At 41.4% G+C, this 27,703-nt stretch overlaps 1 protein-coding gene across 1 annotated transcript; it reads right to left on the reverse strand.

Annotated features, from left to right (window-relative positions):
* Positions 1-402: 402 nt before the first annotated feature.
* On the reverse strand, positions 403-27,595 carry EHD4 (EH domain containing 4). Its single transcript, XM_082240244.1, has 6 exons — positions 26,085-27,595; positions 17,985-18,161; positions 11,895-11,992; positions 9,894-10,306; positions 6,924-7,088; positions 403-5,090 (listed from the first exon to the last, which is right to left on the reverse strand). The coding sequence occupies exons 1-6, from the start codon at positions 26,315-26,317 to the stop codon at positions 4,554-4,556; spliced, it is 1,623 nt and encodes a 540-aa protein (XP_082096370.1). The 5' UTR covers positions 26,318-27,595; the 3' UTR covers positions 403-4,553.
* Between the last annotated feature and the right edge of the window lie 108 nt (positions 27,596-27,703).

Raw genomic sequence — 27,703 nt, forward strand, 5'->3', positions numbered from 1 at the left:
TGTAATGTAACATGGATTTTGGATACTTACGATTATATAATAGATTACAGGAAAAGATGCAGGGGGGAAAAATAGAATTGGAACCCATGGAGGGGAGAGGAGGTGGTCTCAAGGTTTGAAAGAACCACTTTTTTAAGGTTTGAAAATGATATGTTTATGGTGTAAAATTTTGAAATCTTCCAATTTCCTGTCTATAATTTGGCAATAATATTTTAAAAACTTAAATCCAGAAAAGGTACAATGCAATAATACCAAATTACCAAGTTCAGTACTGAGTTTGTATCAGCTCTAGAACTTTTATATAGCAAGTCCAGCTCCTGCAATACTACCTTCTAACCACTGGAGAGCAGCCCTCCACAGCAATAGACAAATGAATAAACCAACCACAAGCATGCAAGTAACTTTATTAAACAGTGAATTTTATTTCCCAGAATTGTTACACACAAAAAGGAGAAATCTTATAAACATATACAAAAATATATTACAGCGTCTGTAATGATTCGTGCAGATAATCAAAGTGCAACACCAATGAATTTAAGCTCTTGGGGAGAAAATTAATATTTCTACCAAGAGTTTTGTTATTTGAACCTTAGCAAACAAAAAGCAATAATATATATTCTCTTGATGACACTTGAAATATTTCACAGTAATATAAGGATTGGTCAATCATTGTTATTTTTTTTTAAGTGACCTGATCTTGGATCTATAAATATGTAACAATAATGGTATAGAAACTCTGATTAAATAAAGTGGTTCATATCCTTGAGGATGTTTAGAACTATTAGACTATGGAAAGAAAACTAATTACAAACAGGTATAATGAAGATGACAATATCTGAGTGATAATGAAAAGGAGTTGAAGAAAGAACGATTCTTTTCTAAATCCAGATTTTACATCTTTTCAAAACCTCCAGGCCACATATGTCCTGGAAACATGCGGAAACATGTCATTTGTGAGTAGCTAGTTTCGAATTCACTATCAAGTTTTATGTTTCTGAAATACCCCAGCACGAAGAAAAACCCCAGATGCATGTCATCATTTATTTTCAGAAAGGCGGATTTCTGCTGGATGGGATTTCACAGAAACATTTTTCTAGGGATCAGCTCTCCCTTGCTGGGTGCAGTGGCTGGTCCACCATCAGTTGCAGATGTTCCACATCTGGATGTCCTGCATCCAGCGCTACATGGCATACAAGGCCCCCTCCAACAATTACTGTATTCCTTCTAGTGTAAGTAGAAGCGCTCTCCCTTTTGGGCTGTGGCCTCTATGGATCCAATAGCCAATTTAGCAATCCTTTAGTTCGGAAAAACACACTCACCCATAAGGGGTTCTGTTAATGGCCATGCTGTGCTGCCCAACTCGCCTAGCTTTGGAAACTAAGGATTAGGCTGCATTACATTGCAGTGTGTGTTATAAATGTAGGATGGAGCTCGCCACAAGGGAGATTTGCATAAGGGCAACTCACAAAAGACTCTAGAAGCATGAAAAAAGATGTCCAGATCAGTCATGTTTCATATTCCACTGATTCTTACACCAAGTATGAAGCCGCATGAAGAGGCTCATGGATCAAAACTTCGGGTTCTTGAAATAATAAGGATCATAGCCAAAACAAGCAAACAAGTTTCATTATTTGTGTGCCTTTACCTAAAACCGCAACTCTACCACGTTTAAAAGTCATTCAAAAATTCTGACACTGTAGTTGACAAAAAGATGGTTGCTTCGACTTAGCCGACTGAAATTGCAGCACATTTCAGTTACAAAACCTCTAAAATCACTGCAGGATAATAAATAACAGGAAAAATGATTTCATGGTGGGGAGAAACAACGATCTGAGGAAATTGCACAAGAAAAGCAGATGCTTAGATAAATACTAACAACTGTTCTAGAGAAAGATAGTGCAGCAAGAGAGAGACTTTTCTCCAGAACGTGAGGTCAATTAAATAGGAGTGAAATTGGATATCTTAGCTGTAAGAGAAATAATAATATATTCTGCCTATATGTGATGTAACAGATAAAATCTGATCTTGCAGTCTCTTATCTGCTAGCATTCAGTGACTTCAGTTTTCTTCTGAAAAGGTAATAAAGCGTTGTCAAAGAGTGGTCTCGAAATAAACACACAGGAGCAGGTAAAGACTCAAGGTGCAACAAGAACATGAACAAACTTCTTTCTGAAGTCTGGCCTCTTGACTCATTTGCCTTCTTTCCTTTCTCTCCTCCCCCCATCACCCTCCCCATTCTTCCCCCTATCCCATCACAATCCTGGCCAAAAAATAAATAAACTGTTCTGAAATCCATAAGCCCCAGAAAGCAAGAAGAACACTAAGTTAGCCTATGCTACTTATCCCGAGTGATGTCTGTGCCTGTAAACAAAGAACATACACAAGCCTAGTAGAAACAGAGCTGTTAGTTTGTTAATTGATTTCTCACTGAACTATAGCATTAACAGGAGGCACTAAGATGATGATTACATCAGTCTTAAGTTTCTCAGCTACTGTATAGGGATAGGCTGATCTCCACATAACACATGGAGGGGCCTTCTGCTTTTCAAGCAGGTTCAAAGTTTAATCCCTGACAACTCAGTTTAGAAAGATCTGAAGTTACTAGTTTGGGAAGGACCCTGCCCCAGACACTGGAGTGCCAGAATAGATAACAGTAGATAATACTAAGACAGATGGACCAGTAGTGTGTATAAGGCAGTTTCATATAAAGTGTGAAGATTTCTGGGTGACATCATTTGTTGCTCAGACTGGGTCCACAGGTGATAATCACTTATACAATCAATAGTACTTTGCTGATGCAACAGGAGAAACTGACTCATTTGCTCTGTCTTTCATGAAAGGACACCTACAGGCCTTTTGGCTAGACTGCTGTAGCCCTCCCTTGATGCATTCCACTGTACAGGTTTCATGCCACAAGGCAGTCATAATCTAGTGGTGGTCCATAAATGAAAGAAGTGAAAATAACACTTTGTAGGTTAGAATATACAGGAAGGTTTCCTGTGCATGTTAAAAATAAAGCCTTAGAATTAGTAGATCAAACTACTTTAACCTGTGCAAACTACAATCAACCAATTTAAGTCACCTCACCCTCCACTGACACAAGCATGCATATATATATATATATTCTGCAAAGTAGCTCTGTCACGTATGTAGGTGTGTTTTCAGCAAAGTCGTACTTTGGGATTAAGCCCTCCAAATGGACTTTTGCAAATCATCATTGCAGTGAACAGAGGTGTCAATATTTGTATATAATGCACATTATTCTTTTTCTTAAAAAAACCCAACCAACCAACCACCAGGGGCTTCACAGTATTACAACAAAAATTAACTTATGGAATTCATTTCCACAAGATGTGGCAAAGGCCTCTGTATTTGATAGCTTGAAAAATGCCTATGATAAATAGAGACTAGTTCTATCTAGTAGGCATGATGCTAAAAACGAATCTCCATGTTTAGGAACAGCACACCTCCAACTAGCAGATGTGAAGGTAAACAATGCGGAGACTATTGCCTTCATGTCCTGACACTGGGTTCCACTGTTGGACCCCTGGCCTGATCCAGCAGGGCTCTTCATATATATTCTACTTATACAGAGACAACAGTGATAACCTCTACAGTAGCTAAAGAGTTGTAAGAGTTTTAAAACGTCAATTTAAATATATATAACTTTCAAATATAGTAATTTGTTGATTTTCTAAATACAATTACATATTCTTATGAAAGCTCTTTCCATGCATACGTTCCCCTTTTCTCCTTCCCCAAACAAATGCAACTTTGTAAAGAAGCCTAGTCCAGGACAGGCCTTTAATTTTTGGCTAAAAAAAAAAAAAAAAAAAAAAAAAAACTGAACTGAAGCACGTTCAATCTCTAAATGGAATTGCAGAAGGTGGATTTTCTTTTCAAGTATCATTAGTGAACAAATTCCTGCCTCCTTGGAAGTGTAATATGTTAGATTTCCTTTTGAAGAATAAAGGTAGTTTTGCATTGTGTTATCAAAGTATTGTTTAGTATATAGTTGCAACTATTTTTACATCTGCTCAATCCCAGTTTAGTATTTTGATTGTAAACACAGTGGAAAAAAATGTCAAAAACCTTACCCACAAAAACCAGAAGGTAATTTTCAAAGGCACTTGTAAGAAACACTCCCCCTGCTGCCCTTTTACTGAGGGGCCTTCAGATCTATTAACATAGGTTTATCCCTGTGCTATGTTGCCAGTTCCTGTAATGTGCACGGAATGCAGCATCTAACTGAGGACCACTTCAAATGCCAGAAAGCATATGGAGCCTGTCATGACACATGCCATGACTATACACATGTTTATTTTACAAGATATACATGTTGCACAAATGCACATATGAGAAAACTGCCACTAAGCATCGCTCCCCAGTGCATGAGGTACATGATAGCTTCTGTGCTTTTTCGTGTGCATATAGGACAGATTCAGTGTTTGAAGTGGCCCTAAAATGCTTGACAAGAACCCTACCTTCAAGTGTGTTATACAATCTTTAACTGTAACAGGTACTGAACTTTTAACATTTTTAGAATGCGTTCATCACTGTGCCCCACGCAAAGGTTTTCTGTGCGATGGAGGTACCAGATGGACAGGCAAGCTACTGGGGAGTTCATATCCCTCCAGTTTTATCTTGATAAGATGCTTTGCTAATGCAAATTCCTCCTCATCCAACATGCCATCGTTATCACAGTCAGCAAGCTTCCAGATTTTTCCCAGGACACTGTTGGGCAGTTTGGAGGTCAACATTTCCTTCTTTGCATTGGCCCCCGAGACTCTACCATTGACAGGCGAGAGAGTGTAAAAGATTTCATCATATATAGGTTTATCTTTGGCAACAATCCACTCCTCCTCGCCGGCTCCTTCCTTGGCACCTTCCCCGTAGCCCTGGTCAAATGGTCCTACTGTGTTGCCATCAAATGCCCCACCTTGAACCTTCTGCGCAGGCATGTTACGCTCTTCTTGGCTCACCAGAGTCATGAGGTAGGCAACTTTGTTTGCCAGCATATTATCTACAGCTTCAATCAGCTTTGGCTTCAGAGAATGGAATTTGGTGAAGTCGTAGTTCTCCAACTGCTCCTGTGAAATGGAAAAACAATGATTGCAAGTAAGAACACTGTTCAACAATTCTTTGATAAAATTCTTGGCATCTGTCAAGTGTGAATAAGGATGATTCCAGAATGAACGTTGCATGAAAGAAGCCTTCAATACAAATAGTTTAGGAAGCTATGTCCATGTTTATATTTACCCAGGCTGCACCATAGAAAAACAACACAAAAATATAGTTCTGTGAAATGCTTTAGATAGAAGGAAGCCAAGGTACTTGAAGAGAAACAACAGAGTGTTGACAGTAAGACCATGTACTTACAAACATTTACCCTGTACCAGCAAAGACACAGATAAACTATGGAATTCGCTTGTGCAAGATGTGGAGATGGCAACAAACTTGGGAAGCTTTAAAAGGGGACTAGATAAATTCACAAAGGCTCAGGTTATCAATGGCTACTAGTCATGATGGCCATCCAAGGACTACTCCCAGAACCAAGACAAGATGCCTCTAAATATTGTCCTGGGGATCATAAGCAGATAGTGCTATTATACTCATGCCTTCCTTGTAGGCTTCCCATAGGCAGTTGCTTGATCACTGTGAGCACAGGAAATTGGGGCTAGGGTGGACCTTTGGTCTGATCCAGCAGGGCTGTTCTTATATTGCACCCCTACTTATCTATTTACTTTACAAAAGAGGCTCTCTTAGGGCTGTTCTTGCATAACAAAATCACCCTAAATTGATGTTTCCAGGCAGTTCTGGCACAGTGGAATTATCTAGTGAAAGTCACAGCTTGTCATAACACACATTTCAAATGGCTTCCAGTTTGTGGCCAAATTATGATCTGAAGAGGTGCCTGCATGTGAATCCAGAGAGAAACTTGCCACTCTGGGACAGCCTGCAAAAAAATCAGCTTACCACAATACAGCCACAACAATGGCTGTGTAGTCAGCCTTAATTACTGGATGATATTCTTAAAGATACATCTTTTTTTGTTTGTTCATGGAGTGACAGTTTCAGTTAGCAACTCATTTCTCAATTGTCTCAGCTGTTCTCTGTTTCAGAAGGGTATTGAGCAACTTGAAGAGAAGCAGAGATATGACTAACTTTCTGGTGACATTCTCATAATCTACATACCTTTCAACGCCAAACTTAGAAGTTCTGCCATAAGTCCCAACACCACCAAATGCATCTGCAGAGGCTACAATAGCAAGTAGAACACTAGTATGGGGAATGGGGCTTTTGACCCCTTACCCTTTCAGTAGCTCTCTCCCCCAAAGTCCCCCAGGGAGCGGGTACTGGTATCTGCACCTACAGGGTTTTGATTTCCCCCACTACCTCTTGAGATCCCAAGGGGGAAAAACACTGGAGATGGGAGCTTTTAAAGCCTTCCCCCTCCTCCCTCTGCACAGAACTTCAGTTTCACATAAAGACACCACCACCACAAGATAGATTTGTAAAGTAAAAAATCCCATTTCAAGGCAAAATACTATATGCAACTCAGGATCATGTGTAGCTTGGCTCATGTGTAGTCCAGGCTTATGAAACCTGAAACAACAGCCATTTCTTAGCAATGCCTTATTAGTAATCCCACTGATGTGCCTTCTACATGGTCCTAATTTCGAGCCAGATTCAACTACGAGGTTACCAATTATCTGTGAGGATTAAAAAAAGGAGTGGGGGATAACTATGCATGACACCTTGAAGGGCAGGAAATAAATGTACTGAATAAACAAATTAAGCGTCTGATTTCCTTATACAATAGATAAAGCTATGTTGTTTTTTTTTGGTAGAGTTTTTTATGATAAAGCTGTGATTGAAATAATTAGAGGTAAACAAACTATCCATCTGTTGAGGTACTGCACCTGCATTTTCTTGACTTCAGGGAAGTCCCCTGGTGAGATCTGGTACTGTTGCTGCAACTGAATATAAATCTCAGGTAGCTTGTTGATCAGTTCTTTCTTCTTATTTTCTTTTCCAAATACCGAAGGCATTTCCTTCTTCAGGTGACTAATGATATAAGCATGTACCTAAAACAGAACAGCAGGTGATTCAAGTTAGCAGTGATTTTCATGCCTCCTACCTCACAACAGATGTGAACAAGAAAAACCCCCAAGAGACACCAGTTTAATGTTTGTTGTATTGTACAAAATACACAAATACTAAACATTCCATATAATTGACACTCAATTTAGCTTTGCAAAAACTGCTCCCCATCTCCAAAAGAAGAAAAAAAAAAGGGATTATAACATTCTGTCTCTTGAAGAAAGAGAGAAAAAAGTGGTAGCCAGGAAAACTACTGAGATGTCGCTTTGCAGCTTAATGCAAATACAGGTGGCTGAGATGGCAGATAATGACTACGTTAAAGAAAGGTAGGGCCTCCTTAAGGGAAAGCATATTATTTGCTCAAAAACCTTTTATGAATTTAACCTATGTGGTTGTCATCCCCGCCCTCCAAAAATAATAATAATAATAATACAAATCTATCAGTTAAAATGTATGGTTTTGACATCAGTTTTAAACCATAGTTAAACTTAGCTGTGCATGGGCTAAAGCCACGCGCCTTTCACTCCTCCCCTGCTGCTGCTAGACTGCCAGGAAACAAGCCATGGTCAGGTTTAGTGTTACACCCAAAGTTGGGCTTGTGATTTGTCTTTCTCCAAACAAACCACAAGCTGTAACCAAGGTTTGTTCTTAGCTTTCTGCTTATGGTTTGTTTGCCCAGGTTCAGCTGTATTGCTAAGCCAGACCATAGCTTACTTAAGTTTAACTATGGTTTAAAGTGGCATGTGAGCAAGGCCAATGATATGGATTGAATGTAACCAAAATAGAAGTAAAAAAATTCCTTCCAGTAGCACCTTAAAGACCAACTAAGTTAGTTCTTGGTATGAGCTTTCGTGTGCATGCACACTTCTTCAGATACCAAATGCACACGAAAGCTCATACCAAGAACTAACTTAGTTGGTCTTTAAGGTGCTACTGGAAGGAATTTTTATTTTGACTATGGCAGACCAACACGGCTACCTATTTGTAACCAAAATAGAAGTGTGTGTTATATATTTGCTGCCTCTGTATTTAAAGACAACCACAAAGAGATGCCATGAGGAAAGCAGAGCAGTTCCTGTCTATGAAAAATTAAGCTACTATTTATGTATCATACCTACCATGGACAGTAAACTGATTGAAATGAATCACTTTAAAAGTTTATTGAATATTCACTTTAGCAAGAACAAACCCTACAACCCATCTTCCTGTCCATCACTTAATCACCCATCTAATACAATGGGAAGCAGAAACATCAAGCACTTAACTACATAGACAGACAAATACAGACATAAGGAACATAGAGAAGAACCAAGCAAAGATCAGAGAAAGCGAGCAAGCAAGCAAGCAAGCAAGAGTGAGCGAGCTACTGTAACAGAATGAAGGTGAGGATCCATTTAGGATGTATTGATCAAGTATGTGCAAATGAGCTTACAACATGGTGTCTGTATATTATTTTTGTGCAAATTATGACACTGATCCAGCAAGTTTCTACATTCTTACTGAATGTGATCCATGATAGAATGACAAGATTTTGATGCAAGGAGTATGGGAAGTCAAATGCTGAATGCCTTCAATAGTATTTCCCCCTGCCTCATTTAACCAATTACATTTCTTCAAAGCCCCCATTGTGCTTTTACAGATGAGGCTTTCAGCCTTCAAAGCATTTAAATATGACCTATCACACTGCGCACAAGGAATACCAGAGCGGCTGATAAGACCCTGAAGTTGATAGGGAGCTGACAACTGACTGACTCAAATATTCTAACATGATAGGAATTTCAAGAGTATGCTTAGGAGGGGAAAGCAACATCAAAATGAGAAGCTACATAATACTTTTGCTTTTCTATAAAAGAAAACAAACACCCACAAAAAGAAAGAAAGAATGTGGCGCTCTAAAAGAACTGCTGTATTGATTGGAATCCATTTAAAGTCATTTCAAACTTCCTTTTCAACTCTGTTTGCCACTTAGACAATTAACAGTTTGGCTTAGATTCTATGTTAAGCTAAGGAAGTTCAAGGAAGCAAAGTTTCACCTCTTATCCATGCACCCTTGCAGTCAGCTACAACACCCCTTCAAGCCCCACGAGACTGGGGTGGGGAGCATTGTCCAAAACTGGACTTTGATCCTAAGATAAAGATGTTTATAAAAGGAATGTTTCCCATGCCCTCACCACCACCCCATCCCAGATTGTTCAGGAGGGCCCCAGACTCTCTGGATGAGCTTTTGAGGGGCTGATCATGATTGGAGGAAGGAGGATGGGTTGAGAAACTGTCCTTTCCTTTCACAGCTGTTGCACACTAGGTCAGAAGTGTCACTGGGTGTCCACTAAAATTTCCAAGATGTCTTTCCTGCTAAACCACTACCAGTTCAGACTCCACATATGGTTAGGATTTTTTTGCCCCAATGTGCATAACTTTATAGCTGCTTACACTGAAACGGCATTTGCCATTTTAAAGTTCATTCACCCAATTTGGAGAGATCTTTTGGAGTTCCCTGCAATCCCTTTTTGAACCCCAACCTGAGAAAATTGTTGTCATCAGCAATCTTTTTCTGTCCATCCTGAACTCCAAGTCATTTATGAATAAGTTAAGGACCACAGGTCCCTGTTGGTCTGGAAAGTTTCCTTTCCTCCCATAAAAGTAAAACAATAATACCTTGATTTAATACTGTCACCTCAACTCACTTTACAGAGGCTGTCCACTGCTGCACAGAAAGCAGAGAAGATAACAAAAACGGCACTTCACCAAGAAGTGCTCAAGGAAAGCCAAGCTTTATCCCACAATTTTACCTTTGCAAGTCGTGATCTCTTGATAAGGTCATTCAGTTTTCTCACTGTTGCTTTTTGTGGTAGGTTCTGGATGTCCTGGAACAGATCTTGTGCTTCCACCTCAAACAGCTTTCGATTCTCTGAGTTTTGCAGGGGCTGAGACCAAAAAGAGCCAATGTAGACTCGCAACACCTCTGGAGTGTTAATCACTTTCCCCAAAGACCACATGAGTGCCCCATAGACTCTCATTAACTGCTGGGTGTCTACTTGGTCAGCCTTATTCAACACAACCCGGATCTTGTCATCCTGACCCCGGAATGCTTTGATTGCTTCTGAGAACTCGTCAGAAATATCAAGTTTGTGGGCATCAAATAAGAGGATGATACGATCAACACGCTCAGCAAACCACTGCAGAACCTGACAGAAGTCATAGCCTGAAAGAGAAAGAGGGGAAGAGAGGGGAGGGTATAAAATCTGATATTGCTTAGAATTATTTAGAAGTAATTTTAATTTTCTAACACGGGTAACTTTGAGAAGAGTCTGGACATAATTTTACAATGCTTGGGAAAACAGCAAGTTCAGATGTTGCATTGGGGCAAACTCAAGATACCTTAGATGCATTCAGTGAGACTTCTTGCAGGTTCATGCTAGCATTGATGATGCAAAGGGTATTTTAAACCACAAAATGTAGAACTTTTATCTGACAGAAATTCTGTCATCAATTATTACAGAATTTCAAAGTAATATTTAATCATGCACCTAGTTTTCCTATTGCTTTTTTAAAAAAAATTGCCATTACTTTTGGCTGGATCACTTCCAATGTAGTCACTGTTTTTAAGTTAATTAAGAAATAGACCTTCTAAAACACGCGCGCGCACACACACACACACACACACACACACACAAAGAGAGAACCCTAGATTAGGAGATTTCCTGACAGATGGAGAGGTTATATGATATCACTGGCAAATCAGATATCAGCCAAGAAGAGGAAATGGTAGGAAGAAGATAACTATGTAAGTGCTCAAGGAAAGCAGCTGGGTGGTCTTTAAAATAAACATTTTCATTTTGGAAAGCAAAATGAGGCTTCTCTCTCTCTCTGTGTGTGTGTATATATATATGTGTGTGTGTGTTTCTGTCCCTTTACACACACACACACAGAGAGAGAGAGAGGGGGGGGGGAGGGAGAGAGATCCAACTGATCCAACAAGTAAAATACTGAACTTTCACACAGAGTTGACATCTAAGAGCTCCATTGCATTTAACAATCCAACAGATTCTGCTTCAGTTTTGAAATTAATATTATCCTCCAGCCTGGTATTGGACAAAAATGCAAGGGAACAGAAACTTGTGCTTCTCCAAAACAGAATAAACCATGAGCCTGGTTTGTTGGGTCAGGATGAGAGAAATGAACCATGAGCTCAGATTCAGACGTCACAACAAGCCAGAGTCTGGCTTGATTCCCAGCAGCTGGAGGAGTTGGGGAAGAGTAGCACTGCACATTAAACCACAGCTTGTTTTGAACTGGATCATTGAATAAGCCTCCATAAGGAGGAACTATGATAACTGGGAGGTCAAGCATTGAAACAGACCCTTTATCCTGCTACCAGTATATATTCTGTTGTCTCCTTGAAAAAATGAACTCTAGTTGTATAAAGATGAGGGCTGTGAGTTTTCACCTTATAGAAAGCAATACCAACATATGCACAACAGAATGCAAAACATGGATTTAATAAAACCTGGTCCCTATCCATTCAGCAGGCATTAGTTTAAAACAAGGCACCAGAGACTTCCAGGAATGTTACTGGACCATGTTGTCGCCAAGCTGATAGAGAGCAAGCACTCAAGAGATTAGCTGGATTAGCCTGTACAGCAAAACAGGTCACTAGTCCCTGCAATTATTTTTCTGCACTACTTATTTAATTAAGAACCTGATGTTGTTTTGTTTGTCGTAAGTTCTCTGGGACGGGCAAAGTGTGGGACATACATTTTACTATAGATAAAACAAAGCAACAAGCTCACCTCTGCGTATTCGCTGTTTCTCTCCTGAAAGAATGCCGGGACTGTCTATGATGCTAATGCTCTTCAGAACCTGATTGGGCAACTGAGCACACATGAACCTACAGAGAAAAACAAAAGGGCCCAGTTATTTTAATATTAGTTTTCAGACCTCTAGGAAAAGCAAGAAAATCCTTGATTTCTGTTCCAGTAACAAGAAGCCGAAAGCACCAGCCTGAAGATGACGAGTGAGACCTCGTCGAAACGTCGCACAGACACCCCGACTCTTACACGGGAAGACACCCGAAGACACCAAAACCTGCATTCCTATACCCGTGAAAATCTACGAAAGCATATATATATATATATATACGCATGCCTGCTGCTTGGGAGAAAAGAAATGACAAACCTAGACAGCATCTTAAAAAGCAGAGACATCATCTTGCCGACAAAGGTCCGTATAGTTAAAGCTATGGTTTTCCCAGTAGTGATGTATGGAAGTGAGAGCTGGACCATAAAGAAGACTGATCGTCGAAGAATTGATGCTTTTGAATTATGGTGCTGGAGGAGACTCTTGAGAGTCCCATGGACTGCAAGAAGATCAAACCTATCCATTCTTAAGGAAATCAGCCCTGAGTGCTCACTGGAAGGACAGATCCTGAAGCTGAGGCTCCATTATTTTGGCCACCTCATGGGAAGAAAAGACTCCCTGGAAAAGACCCTGATGTTGGGAAAGATTGAGGGCACAAGGAGAAGGGGACGACAGAGGATGAGATGGTTAGACAGTGTTCTTGAAGCTACCAGCATGAGTTTGAGGCAGTGGAAGATAGGAATGAGGCATCTGATCAAGGCTTGTATTTTAAAATGAGCTTAAAAGATATATTTGCAGATGCTTGTGTGTTTCATGCCAGACATAAAGCAGCTGGCTGAGTACTCTGGCAGTTGTTTATCTTCTTGATCAAGGGGCCCCCCTGATCTATAGCAGTACCTCAGGGTTGTAAAATTACAGGCTGGGAGCAAAAGGTCATACTGACCATACATATTACAGAATACAATCAAGTTGCAAAAACACAATTAAGAGTTGGTAAATAGTGAGATTTATTGTTTAACAGAAAATAATACTAGGTGCCTCCCATTAGACTTGAGCCATATTTTCATAAGGTTAAAGGGCAAGAGCTAATAGAAACAGCAGCTGGCTTGAAAGGGTGTGTGTGTAAATTTAAGGGGTTGCTTTTGGAAACTGTTTTTACTAAGTTCCTTTTTACTTTGAAAAGGCCTTTTCTTCTAAAAATCTATATATGTTATGTATGAAATATATTGGCTTAAATGAAATTATGCAAAGGATTTAGAAAGTAAGAAATGTTAGATTCTTATGTTAGATTCTTATTTCATTGATGGTGTGTGAGAAGGTGAACCCAAGATCTCTGTTTAAGATAAAAATTTAAAACCATGAGCCATCTGTTTTGGAGTGAATAGGGCAATAGGGCAAAGATGATCTGATAATTAAGGTGCCTTGTCGAGGCAAATGTTAGATATATGGCTACTTGTCTGCCATTTATGGATAGAAGGAAATATAGCTCTTTGTCTCCCATAAAAGGTAATAGGAAATGGGTGTATCTTTTATGATTGGTTCTAGCAAACAGCCAATAGGAATTTCAACCAGGCTGATTGGACAGAGGCAGCCAAAGGAGGAGCAAGGGGGCTGGGCTGAGGAAATATAAGTGCTGGCCATCAGGGCTGGAGTGGGCAGAGCTTTGGTATCCATATACCACTGTGTCTCTCATTTATTTGTCTGACAAATAAATTATTATTTTAATTTCTCTATTGCTGCGTTGAATATTTCATTCCAGGTAAGCGTTAACCACAAGCAGGGTGCTACAGGAGTGCCTGGCGTGCTCTGGTCCATGGGGTCACGAAGAGTTGGACACGACTAAACAACAACAAGAAGTTATATATGTGTTTATATGGATATATGCAGAGAAAGAAACCACTCTGAAAGTTAAAGGAATGCAAGAGGGGGTTGTGGAGTCATGTGGACTAGCACCTCCCCTTCAGCCATACATGTGAGAAAGGGCTCTTTCATGTAGGGCTGCCATATTTCTAAAAGTAAAATTCCAAGAGCGAATATCCTGAGATTCCCCCCCCCTCACATGGAAATACTCTACCATGCAATGGGAAATGCAGGGGGCACTTCTCATGCTCATTGAATGCATGGCTGGGTGTAACCCTTCTTACCATCCCACTAACTTGCAATTTGTGAGGGGTGTTATTCTAAACTACCTTCCTGCCATACAAAAAGAAGAAAAGCCTTGCTGTATTATAGACATTCTCTTCTCTGTGATCAATGTCAGTACAAATGATCAGTTGTCAAGATGGACTTGTTTCTTTCCTGAGAACATTATCTCAATACACACAGGATTTCCTATCAAAGCATCCTTCTACAAAAACAAAACTCATGTAGTTTTAGGAAGAGCCATGCCACATAGAGAATAATCATTGGTTACAGTTGTGACTTGGATCTGCTGAATTAATGTTACAATAAATATGAGATGGGCTAAGGGAAAGGGGTGGGGGGAAACGACAGATCAGTTCATGATGGAGTGGGCATCTGGTCCCCAATTTCTCACATACCAACCACAGCAAGTAGTGAAGGAGAAGCAAGAGTAAGATTTCTTCCTCATTCTTGAAAGGGGAAAAAGTGGCCAAAAGCTATAAAACACACATGGCTATTGACAAATTCTAACCCATATTCTAGTTAAGAGAGTCTTTTCACACTGGTGCACAAGTTAAGAAAACACAGCAAGCAAAACATACCAGGTGGAGTAAGGTATGCTGTTTAGTTTCATGCACTTTTAATACTGCTTCCCCCATTTTTTTAAAAAAATAATTCCTAGGGTGCAATCCTATTGGTTGTCCTTGTGCTGTTGCTCAAACAGAGATATTTGCTAACAGAAGAGAAGAGGTGGCAGTTTTTGCAAATCCTTCTCCTCCTTGCAGCTCTCAATGATACTCACCCCACAAATCTGTTCTGGGGGATTGGCTGACCCTTAAGAACAGATTTTGCAGCATGCTCCAGGCTGCAGGAGGAGGAAGGCATGGCAAAAATCTCTCACCCTCCTGTTAGCATGCACCTCTCACTGCATCTAAAGTTGGATGCAATCACTGATGTTTTGTATGGTGTGGGCTTCAGATTTTTAAAAATCAGATTGTTTAAAAAAGAGCTTTAAAACCAGATTTAAGATTGAACTGGGGGGGGGGGAATGTTTTACAACATATTCTAGAGAATGTGATTTTCCTCCTCCTGAGCTATCATATTTTCTGCAAAATCCTTTTGACTTCAGCTGAGTATTACTGGAAGCTAAAGAAGCCAGTATTAGGAGAAGACTGAGCTCTTTTATTCCAGCTAAACAATGACACAATGTTTAAAATTTTCTGGAAGCCAAGCAATGAAGAAGTAGGAGCAAGTTTTACAAGAAAAACAAGAACTGCAGTGATATAAGGAGATAGCACTGTGCAATACAGCTAAGCTATTTATAGGAAAGGGGGTAAGGGCAGCAAAAAAGTAAAAAAGTGGGAAAGACATCATATAGCAGTATAAATGCAAGGTGTCTGGAGTTTTAATATAGACTTATTAAAATTAGCATTCTACAAACCTTTTACAAGTGAGGAGCAGCCCTGTGTAACAATATGTTTAACAGCATCTATCTGATTGGAAAGAGCTAGGCAAGTTTGTTTCTATGTGCATTGGGAGAGCGGAAGAAACCCCACAGAGAATGACTGAAAACAACCAAAGCCGAAGAGGGGTGTGAGTACCCTTGGAGAACAGGATGCACCCCACCCTTGTCTTCCCTTTCCCATTGCTCATGCCACAAAAGCAGAACCAGAGTTTAGAAACTGGTTCCACATATTGGGCGTGGGGGTGCAATGGCGTGGGCCTGAGGAGGGGGTGAAGCAAAGCTAACAAAACTTAGCAGCGTTGCTTTGCTCCTGCCAGGGTAGCGGAATTGGAGCTTGTAGCTCTAACTCTGTTTCCACGTCAAGAGTGAGAGAGGTATGGAAAACATCTGCCTCACAGTAATACTTCATCATAAAGCTTTCTCAGTCTCTTACTTATGCTGCCAGAAACAAACACACACAATGGTGACCAATGAACCCCTTTAGGGCTCTCCTTGATCAATGGGTGGTGGTGGAAACCTGAAGAACATTATGAACTCATTGGCATGCTGTACCTGCTGATAACTACAGGCAAAACAGAGTAACATGGTACTAAAAATGTAGCTTATCAGTCAAAACACCAATGCCCGCAGAGAGCAGCCAACGTTTAGCAGATTAATGGCAGTAAAGTGAGATTGTTGTTATTTAGTCATTTAGTCGTGTGCGACTCTTCGTGACCCCATGGACCAGAGCACGCCAGGCACTCCTGTCTTCCACTGCCTCCCGCAGTTTGGTCACTGCCTTGCTGTGGCGAAGGGGCTTGAATAACTCAGAGAAGCTATGAACTATGCTGTGCAGGGCACCCAAGATGGACAGGTCATAGTGGAGAGTTTTGACCAAACGTGATCCACCTGGAGCAGAAACTGGCAAGCCACTCCAGTATCCCTGCCAAGAAAACTCCATGGACAAAGTGAGATACAGAGCTTAAATTTATGTATTTAGGCATTCAAACTTCCAGGGTGTCTTATCTGCTCTGGAGCAGCTCTGGTATTTGGCAAGCTAGAAAGCAAATACCTACAAACCATGCAAAGCCTGAGTCATTGCTATGGGAGTTGGTCTAATATTTTCACGGCCCTTTCCATAGTGTGAGGCTCACCCACAGCCAAGAGAGAAGTAGTTTATGGCTCTCACCCCCAAATAATATTCTTCTTGGCTCATTTATTCATTTTTCAAAGGTTTTCATTTACTATTTGGAAAGTTTTGAGTCATCATCCTTGCAGGTCTTCCAAACCCCTCCAGAAATCACTACTCAGAAGCTGTTTCAACCACTTAAATGGGTGCATTCAGAACTTACAAGGGGTACTGCGAATACAGCAGAGTAACAACAGAATGACAACTACTAATACGGTACAGATATAATGTGGAGCAGTCTTGCCCCAGTTACATCCGAGGAGTGCCTATTAAAGAAACCTAAGCACTAATATAGTTTGCATTTGGTCCCCCTTAAATATTGTACTTGAAAGTACTACATGGGGCTAGATAAAACTGAAATTCTTATTTACACTTAGAAGTCTCATTGTTTTCTGAAAAACCCACACATTACTTTCAGCATGCACCCAAACTTTGTGTTGGTCTTTACTCAGTGCTCTAAGGCAGTGCTGGAGAACCCATAGCCAGCAGGCCTAATCAGGTCTGAGATGGGTCCCAATCTGGCCTTGTGAAGCCTTTTGCCATCCATAGCTATGTCTGCCTGCCCCACCCCTGACATCATATGCTAGTCCCACTCACCTGTCGAAAGCTGGCCCATAGGTGGGCAGGAAGGCACTAGGGATTCAGGCTGTCATATGGATCTAATTCTCCAACCCTGCTCTACAAGGACATTCATTTTGTGAGCTTTTGCTTTAAAAGCATTAATATTAGATGTGCATCACAGCAATTCTAATAATGTAATTTAGTCTAACAGAAAGAAGTTTTCTTTTTAAAAAAAACACACAACTGTTTTGATCACTTATTTTTCTACATTTCTCATGGGAGTAGGAGACAAATGAAAAGAAAAATGGTGAAGGAATAAATAAATATGCAATATGCAGCCGCCTCTCCACCACTGACACACACCTGCCATTATTTTAATCAAAACTAAGGAATGTAGACATATTCTACTCCCAAGATAGCAAACAGCAGGGACAATCTGATCAATGGAAGAGGGCTGGGCACATATTTAAAAGATCATGCCCAATAATTTATAATTTCTGGATTTTCTTGTTTTTAAAAACATTGAATTCAATACTTTGAGGGAGGAGAAAGCTTCATAGCTGCAGCCAACAAGCAACTCATACGATGAATACTTACAGTACTCTAGCACTCCATCTTGGGAGTATTCATTGAGTGCAATTCAACCCCAAGAACAAAACAAGTCTGCACACAGCATCAAGAATTGTTCTCCCACCCACCATTACTTACCTATTCAAGAATGCATTTCCAAAACGGCTGAGTTTGCGAAACGGCTTTTTAGGGTCTACTACAAGAGCATTCCCTGGAACACTCCCTTCGGTGTCTCCATACATGACAGCAATGAAGGAATCTGTAGTTGGTTCTGGACCAATCCTCATTCCTGGAAAATCCTGCTCCAACAGATACCTGTGGAATGGGAAATAAGAATACTAAAATTGAAACAATCAACAAACTGAGACACAAAACATGAAGGGCAACCCTTCTAACAGTAAGTAGGAAGATCAGCAGCCAACTCTCCCTGAATGGGGATTTCTACAACTGTCACCATCACTGAGTCACCCACTCTATTTCCACTTCTGTCTGCTGCTGGCTTGTAAGTTCACCATTATTTGCAAATAAAATCTATGGGAGTGTACAGAAGTAAAAAAAAGGTTAGGCCCTACGGCTAGATGAAAGAGATTTGGTTAGTTAGCTGGTTGATCAAATTTTTGTAAAAGAATGGTTATGTATAAGAACAAAAGAGCCAACAACCCTTTAATCAATCAGATTTGAAAGTTAGACTGATTACAGAAACAAGTTCGGTTGTCACCCACATAGCAACATTTTTGCCTTATGGAGCATTTGATCATGGCCAACTAATAGGCAGACAAATAGCAATATTGGACTAGTCAGTTGCCTAGGTTGCCAGTCCTAAAGAGAAAACATGTAAAAATCACTATGTTTGTTCAGCGTTTCCCTGAATGATATAATTCACTTATTTTAGTAACATAAATGAAAAATTAACAGTCTTTGACAGCCACAATAAAAGCTAGATGAATTCAATTATAGCTGGCATGCCAAGTAGCATTATTTCCAATCTGCTCTCAAATAAACCATGTGACAATTATTTTTCCACTACCCACATCCATAAACAATTACCTAGCAACATTTTATTGGGCTATCCATTTCCTGCTTTACACAGGGGGGAAATAAAGGCAGGATAGAAGATACGAGGAATTCTTTATTGTTGCAGGACAGAAATTCTGTATTTCTGTTGCACACTGTCAATAAAAGAAAAGCTTCAGCTCCTTGTATTTGTGCTCTATTAACTTTGTTCTTGTTTTTAAAAAGCAGCCCACCCTCCCTGGTACATTTAGGCAACCATACTGCAACCAGTTTCACATGCTATCTGTGCTAATAGGCAATTCACTAAGACATCAGCTCTGGGTGCTATAGCAACAAGCCAAATTCAAATATTGGGAAAGGGAATGAATATTTAATTTCATGTATCATGGTGCATCGTAGTGCAGCCATATTTAAAACACTGTGAAGAGTTCTGATCAACAAATTTCTAAGAGACATGGTACAGAAAAAGGCAACTAAAACGATTTAGGGGTTGGAGCCCATGTTGTGTAGTGCTCAGTGTTCTATTCTACAATATGTCAGGCTAGGTAGGACCTGGGAGACCAGGGTTCAAATCCTCATTCAGCCATGAACGTCACTGGGTGACCTTGGGTCAGTCACTGTCTCTTAGCCTACTTCACAGGTTTGCTGTGAGAATAATATGGGGTGGGAGGGAGAACTATTTATGCCATTTTGAGGTCCTTGGAAGAAAGGTGGGATATAATAAACACATAATAATAATAATAAATAAATAAATAAATAAATAATCTTCCCTGTGGAAGAAGACTGAGCAAGACAGGTCTTTTTTCATTTAGAAAAATATATAAACATAGATAAAATATAGATAAATATGTACATGGTTAGGAATGATATATTTGGAATGGATACAGAATATGAAACATTTCCTTCATTACACCTCATGTAAGTACTTTATGGGATTAATTAACCACCATATGGCATGATAAACATTAGTCGTCCCGTCCCCCATTTTTTTTAATTAAAAGTTTTAGGATAAACCAAGGATACCGAACAAAAACACCATGGACTTGAAACAGCTGATCTCTCACTTGTAATGTGTGAACAGTTCTGCTACCTGTGTACTTCCCAAGGTATATGGCTAACCAATGTTGGGGAGAGAATGCTAGACAAGATAGACCTGTGCTCTGATACAGTATTTCAGGCTGCAATCCTAAACACATTTAATAGCATTTAACTCAGCAGGACTTACTTCCAAGTAAATATGAACAGGACTAACTTGAACTAAATTGCTCCATGTCAGAGGTTTGAGAACCTAGTGCCTTAAGAAGTAGACACACACACACACACACACACACACACACACACACACACACATTACCATCTTCCTTCTCAACTTGCAAATTGCTCATAAAAAATAGAGGCAGAGTACAATAAAAGCGGACAAAAGTGAATTTTCCCCACTCCACTCTGTTATATTATTAACACAGGAAAAGCAAGGATTTATGTGGCCAGTAGGTATCAGGGGAGCAAAAGTTCAAAGGCATAGAGTGATATACAGGAAGGCTATTTTAAGATAGTCTGCAAAATGTAGAGTAGTTCACACAACAGACATCCTGAGGATATCTGAAGATTGATTCTTTGTCTTCTGCTCACATTTCATTCTCACCCCCATCCTCTTTCAGCTCAATGGAGTCAATTTTTCCTGAAGCCCAGTTCAATTTGAGCTTCAAACTAGAACTGTGCTAAGAGTTATCCTTGAGTCCTTGCTGTGGTAATCACAGAAGTACTTTTCAAACTCCACTCCGGGGAATGTTGGGGAATCCACAGTGGGAAGAATCTGTAATGCCAGACAAGCCTTCCTGCACTTGCTCAGTCGCAGCAGAGGGTATGGTGTGTCCCAGGTGGAATGTTAGTTCACACAGGACAATGAAGAGGCCCAGTTAAGCTCAACCAGTGCTCCACATAAGTCAATCATGGAATGCCTACTCCTAGGAAGTCATAAAAGGGCAAGTGAAAGGAAGCACATAGACTGCTGTAAAAGAGGAAGGGAGGGAAGGGGGTGGGGAAAAGATGTGGGGATGGGGGGTAACTTGGTGACAATTAGGAGGGGAAGGAGAAACTGAAGACAGAACCTTAGAAATAAAAAAGAAAGACACCAGGAAGCAGAGGAAGAGCTGATTCAAGCTATCATATTTTGTGTCATAAGCTTGTTTGAATGTGGTCAACATGGGCAAGAGAGTCAATAGACCGAAATGAACTTCTTATGGCTAGTTACAAACAACTTAATGTAACAAAAGGGCTTGAGGCTAACTTCATTTGTACTTTGGTTTATTCTAATTGTTAAATTATTGTTTGTGCTAACTCTTTTAAGCTATAAGAAATATTGCTCATATCCATTACACTCTAGAGAGGTTGCTAACCAGTCATCTTCCTATTCATAATTAAAAGCTGCACAATGAAAACATTTCTAATACACAGAGGTTCCATCACAGACAGGCAGGCAGAGGTTCTGCGGCCCACTATGGAAAGTTTATCCTGAAGGGAAATATTTGAAAACAACCAGTCTGAAGCATACTTGCTTCAGCAATATGGAAATGCTTCACTTGCACTGCTGGGCTTCTAGGATGAGGTGAGTTGAATCCATAAATTGTTCTGATGGGCAGTGCAGAGCATCAGGGCCTATCTCTTTCCTCTGTTATGAGCACTCCACCCTGAATTACCAGGCTAAAAACTATTTTTGACTTACAAGCAAAAAAGAAAAAAAGAAAAGAAAAGACCAGTCCTGTGGTACTAGATTTGCTGAAGAGTAGAAATCCTGTTTGCAATAAAACACATGGCATTTGAAACCAGTAAGGAGGAATAGAAAGTGAGGAGGTTAAGGAGCGCATGAAATCTCAGCAGTACAGCGAAATGTGGGCACTCTCTGTTCTGCCTCACAATCAGACTAAAAAGGTCAAAGAGAGAAAACTGTTTCATACTCATTTCTCCACATTTTACATACATGAAATAATGGAGGAGAAATACCATAAACTGGAAAGCGCATGCAACAAACCAGAAAATATTTATGTGATTATGCCTTCTGGTAGAAGCATAGCCACAATCAACCCAAACATGTACTGTCTGGTTCACAAACTAACCTTTCTCTGTACAATCAGGGAGTGAGGAGAGAAGAGGTGAGCAACTACAAGGGATATGGTATTTCTGGTGGTGGCATATCAGATTCTTAATCTCAGTTACCTGGTGCATGACCCAATGACCTTCAGGTGCCAGGTTAGAACAATTTTGTTTCTCCAGGCTTCTAACTGGCCATTAAAGAGTTTGCTGCTTCTGAACAATGCTTTTTTGTTGTTTTGAAGGCTGACTGGTTGTTCAATGCCCCACCTACATACAAATCATCTAAGTCATCTTCAGAAACAACAGATGTGTATCATTCCCCTGAGCTGACCATGAAAAAGTGAACAAATAAGAATGGTCAAAATTCCCAAAAAGCAGTTTTAGAAGAGAATAGAGTGGAGTGTCTAGATTTTCCAGATATTCACATATATCTTGTGGCATTTGTATAGCTTTACAATAAAGACAAATTACATTGCACTTTTGTTTGATGTGAATATCTGTTAAAAAGAAAACACTTTGTGAAAGAAGTGTCTACTTGTTTGCAACCTAGTAAGGAAAATTGGCATTCTATCTAATTCAAAAATGTCTTACAAGCAAATTGTTAATAAAAGTACCGTAATTAGTCAAAATCTTATTCCATTAATGCCTACAGTTACCTTTGCAATAATTTAAAGTGAACATTTCAGACAAGTTATAAGTCTGAGCAGTGTGTTGATAAATGAAAGAAGAATGCAACTAAGTAATGTATAGTATAATGCATATACAATGTAATGTGCAACATATACAAATTGTTCAGTTGTGTTTTTCCTGTACAAGGAAAAGCAAAAAGGAAGGAAGGGAATTTCCCAGAAATAAAATTATTTGTTCTACATTAATTTTAAGTTCTGTCTGTAAAATAACCTAGTTATTAGGGTTTTGAATCAAAATTTGATATTCGTTTCTAAGCTGTCTAGGCAAACACTGAGGAAGAAAACACAGCTATAGTAGAAAAACACAATGGCAGAATCAAAGATGTGGTCTGAAGTCAGGAAACCTGTTACTGCAAGTGTACCGTACAGCTTTGGAATGTAAAGAAATTCAAAGATGTGGTTTAAAGGACACTTTAAAAAAACCCATGTTACATAATTTCAGTCATCAATATTGTACACTCTTCTGCACAGCAGTAGGCATTCCTTATTGTATCCATCACAACAGCACCTACAACCTCAAGGTCACTATTTTCCTTAGCCACCTCCCTTTCCTTCAACATCTTTACATCTAATTGTCCTTAGGTGTTGAAAGCAAAACTGGAAAGTTTTGTGGTACCTTAAAGCCTAACTAATTTATAATGGCATGACTAAAGTCCACATCATTTGTTAGTAATGCATGTGCTATTGTCACAAGACAAAATACTAACACATCTTCTCCTCTAGATGACATTTGCAAGTGGAATTTTTTTTTTTTTTTTGCAAGTTAAGGCCTATTAAGAAAAACTTCCTGGGATATTTACCTATGGGGTGTAGCACTGACTTTGTGAAGGTAAATATTAAAGCTCAGGATAACTGGACAATGAGATGTCAGAAAGGTAAAATGCTGAAAGGGCTACACTCTGACGTACCAACCAAGGGATGAGAAGCCTCAAGCATGGGAACCAAATGTGACCTTCCAGGTCTCTTTCTCTAGCCTCTGAGATTCTCCCTCACTGACCCTATTTCACAGCCTTCTTGAGTGGATTTACCTGGCTAGAATATGTCCTTGAACTATGACAATGTATCTTGCATTGGTTAGTACACACATTGGGGCTCTTTTTCAGCCAATGGGGCAAAATCCTTTCTGTGCAACCTTCCTGAGCTTGTAAGTTGTTGATGGGCAGGGCCAGAAGAAAAGCTGGAAGAGAAAATGTATCTGAATTTTACTTTTATGCAGTAGACTAGTTTCCATGCACATGCACCAAAAAAGAGCCCTCACATGTGTACTAACCAATGAGCTATGTGGGACTAAAGAAGAGGGAATGTGTGCAGTGAATATTCACTACAGCAAGGGAGAGTACTAACAGGATTAATATCTAGGAAAATTAGAGATTATACAGCATCAGCTTTTATGGAATATTTGGTATGCAAGCATCTGTGAAGCGGGACTAGTTTGGCTCCAGAATCCCTACATGTCATGACAAAAAGAAAGGTACCGCTCTGCTATGCAAACTGAATCAAAGTAGAGATCCAGTTCAGCGTACTACTGGAAAAAAACACCACAATACATAATAGATGGCAAGGGAAGATGCCCAATTTGTGAGGAGGCACAGACTGGATTAAGTACGGTACTGCCACTGTTTAGCAATAAGAGCTAGTACAGCCCATATACTCTCAACCTGAACTCTTAGTCTGCAGAATGGGAACATTATCTTACATGTTATTTGGAAAGACGAATTATACTTGGATTACAAAGCATTAAAAATATTAGTGGGCTGGCCTGTGCTGTTCACTCAGACAGACAGAATATGGTAGTTACGCAGCAAGACCCTAACAATAGAACAGACAGAACACTGAAGCTTATCCTAGTTCAACACACTGCCCCAAAAGGGAGGCATATCCACACAGATACAATCGTCAACACATTCACAACAAGGCAGTGATGACGGGAGCGGAATGCCTCTCAAGTTCACCTATGTGCCCAGTTAGGCTGGCTGGGACAAACAAGACAACCCATCACCATTCGCTACTACTGACCCTTCTTTTGAAATTCACCAAACCTCCACATCTTATGGCCAGTTCAAGTATTTGCTATCATAGTTAACAGCATACATAAAAGGTAAAGGTAAAGGGACCCCTGACCATTAGGTCCAGTCATGACCGACTCTGGGGTTGCGGCGCTCATCTCGCTTTACTGGCCGAGGGAGCCGGCATACAGCTTTTGGGTCATGTGGCCAGCATGACTAAGCCGCTTCTGGCAAACCAGAGCAGCGCATGGAAACACCGTTTACCTTCCTGCCGGAGTGGTACCTATTTATCTACTTGCACTTTGACATGCTTTCAAACTGCTAGGTTGGCAGGAGCTTGGACTGAGCAACGGGAGCTCACCCCGTCGTGGGGATTCGAACCGCCAACCTTCTGATCGGCAAGTCCTAGGCTCTGTGGTTTAACCCACAGTGCCACCCGCGTCCCTCAACAGCATACATACATTGGGGTTTATAACCCCATGCCTTCCAAATCATGACTGATCCAAGGATGTTATAATTGTTTACTGAATTTTCATCCTGCCCTTCCTTCCAAAGTAGCTCAGCAACCACTGAAGAGATTAAAAATACTGCCATAAAACAATAATGTATCTAAACATTTCCAAAATGTGACAATATACATACAAGCACCATTCACAGGGTGCTTACTTTATTTCTCCCCACTTTTATGACAGCGATGGATAACAGTAATCAAGTGGACCACACAGCAAAGGAACAAACAAAAAACCCCTACAACCCAAACTTACTAATCATTTTTGGAATTAATAGGCAAGGTGCAATGGTTGAACTAGGCCCAGGTTTAAATTCCCACTTGACCACGAAATCCTCTCGAGTTTCCTTGGGTGAGTCACCTCCTTTCGCCATAACCTACTTTAAAGGGTTGTTGTGAGGACAGATGGCGAAGGCCACCTTGCGCTCTTTGGAGGAAAGAGAGGCTATAAATATAAAGGACGATATAACAAACTTTGGCAGGTGTCACTTTTTCAAACGATTGTGGGGCAATGACCTGGAAGTTAGTCATATTTCAGTTACTTGCTCAGAAATGACAAGAGGGTTGCCTCACCCCTCCTGCACTTCCAAAGGCAGGTCAAGGAGACACGGAGCAGCTGAAAGATTTCCCCCTTGTGGTTGCAGGCACAGGAGCCCAGCCAAGGCATGTGGCGGACCTTATAAGAAGACCTCCATGTACATATATATATATATATATCACCTTTAGACTAATAACAAGAAGGAGGAGGAGGAGAAGAAGCAGAAGCAGCAGCAGCAGGAGGAGGAGGCGCCTGGGGCTTCACTGAGGGAGAGATGGGCCAGTTTGGGCCAGAAGGGAGACGTGCGCGCCTGAGGTGACGCGCCCTTCGCCGCCTGGCGAGGCCGGGAGGCGTCTCCCCCAGGCGGCGAGCGCGCGCGCGCGCCGGACCTACCGGATGAAAGTGGTCTTGCCGGTGCTGTACTGGCCCACCAGGAGCACCATGGGCTTGTTCTCGAAGTCGGCGGGCTCCAGCGCGGGCGAGTGGAACTCGTGGAAGTGGTAGTGCTCCTCCAGCGGCAGCAGCTTCTTCGCGTAAAGCTCCTTCAGGCCGCCCGTCACCGTCTCCACCACGTCCTCGCCTTCCCCGGGCCGGTGGCGCCCGCCTTGTTTCATCCAGCTGAACATCTCGACCGCCTCTCGCAGCAGTAGTAATAGTAATAGGACGCAGCCGCCGTCCTCCCTCCTCGCTCGCCTCGCCGCTGTCCGCACTGGAAGGCCGAGCCGGCAGACGGCGAGCCCCGCCCTTCCTCCCCGCTTCCGTGCCTTCCGCCCTCGCTCTGCGCCGGCCTCTCTCGGTCGGCGGGGCGGAGGCTGGAAGCACCTCAGACTCAGTTTTCTCTCGGTCACCCAAGAGAGCTGCTTTCGAGGGGCGGGGCTTGGCTCCACGTTATGGTGAGGTTACTATAGGGATCTTGCTCTTCTCCATGAGCCCAGTTCCCCCTGGTGCTGACTGGAAAGGAGAGGCGAGCAAGGCAAGGGGCTCCCAGCACAATTCAAAGTGTTGGTGCTGACTTTTAAAGCCCTAAATGGCCTCGGTCCAGTATACCTGAAGGAGCGTCTCCACCCCCATCGTTCTGCCCGGACACTGAGGTCCAGCACCAAGGGCCTTCTAGCGGTTCCGCACTCCGAGAGGCAAAGCTGCAGGGAACCAGGCAGAGGGCCTTCTCGGTGGTGGCGCCCGCCCTGTGGAACGCCCTCCCATCAGATGTCAAAGAGATAAACAACTACCTGACATTTAGAAGACATCTGAAGGCAGCCCTCTTTAGGGAAGCTTTTAATGTTTAATAGGTTATTGTATTTTAATATTGTGTTGGAAGCCGCCCAGAGTGGCTGGGGAAACTCTGCCAGATGGGCAGGGTATAAATATTTAATAATAATAATTGTTGTCGCTGCTACAGAGAGGAGGCTCCTCCGGCACTCGCTCTCTGGATGGCATAGCAATCGGGGAGGGGATCAAGGTGCTGTGCATGGCTCTCCTCCCTCCTTATTTAATCTTCACAACAACCCTGTGAGGCTAGGTTAAGCTGAGAGGCAGTGACTGGCCCCCAAGGTCAACCAGTGAGCTTCATGATTGACTAGGGATTTGAACCTTGGTCTCTGGCAATTCTCAGTGATGGTGACAAGGGGCAACTACTACTGCTTGCCTGTCTTCTCCGTACAGTACTTTCCTGCGCTGGAAGGCTTTACTTCCTCGCGGTCTGCTTCTCAAGGTGGAGGGGACAATTGGGCTCCCTACGCTCAGCTCCCACCATTATGCCACCCAAAGGGGAAGTGCACAGGTGAGTGAGAGGTGGCAGCAGCTGCAGTTTGCATGAGCAGCTGCCTTTGCCCACCTGGATGCCTGTGCGCAGTGCCGGATTTACGTATAAGCTAAACAAGCTATAGCTTAGGGCCCCACTCTCTAGTTGTCTGACTTTTCGTGACCCCATGGACCAGAGCACGCCGGGCACTCCTGTCTTCCACTGCCTCCCAAAGTTTAGTCAAACTCATGCTGGTAGCTTCGAGAACACT

This window comes from Podarcis vaucheri (genome assembly GCF_965113315.1).
Source record: "Podarcis vaucheri genome assembly, chromosome: 1".
NCBI lineage: Eukaryota > Metazoa > Chordata > Lepidosauria > Squamata > Lacertidae > Podarcis > Podarcis vaucheri.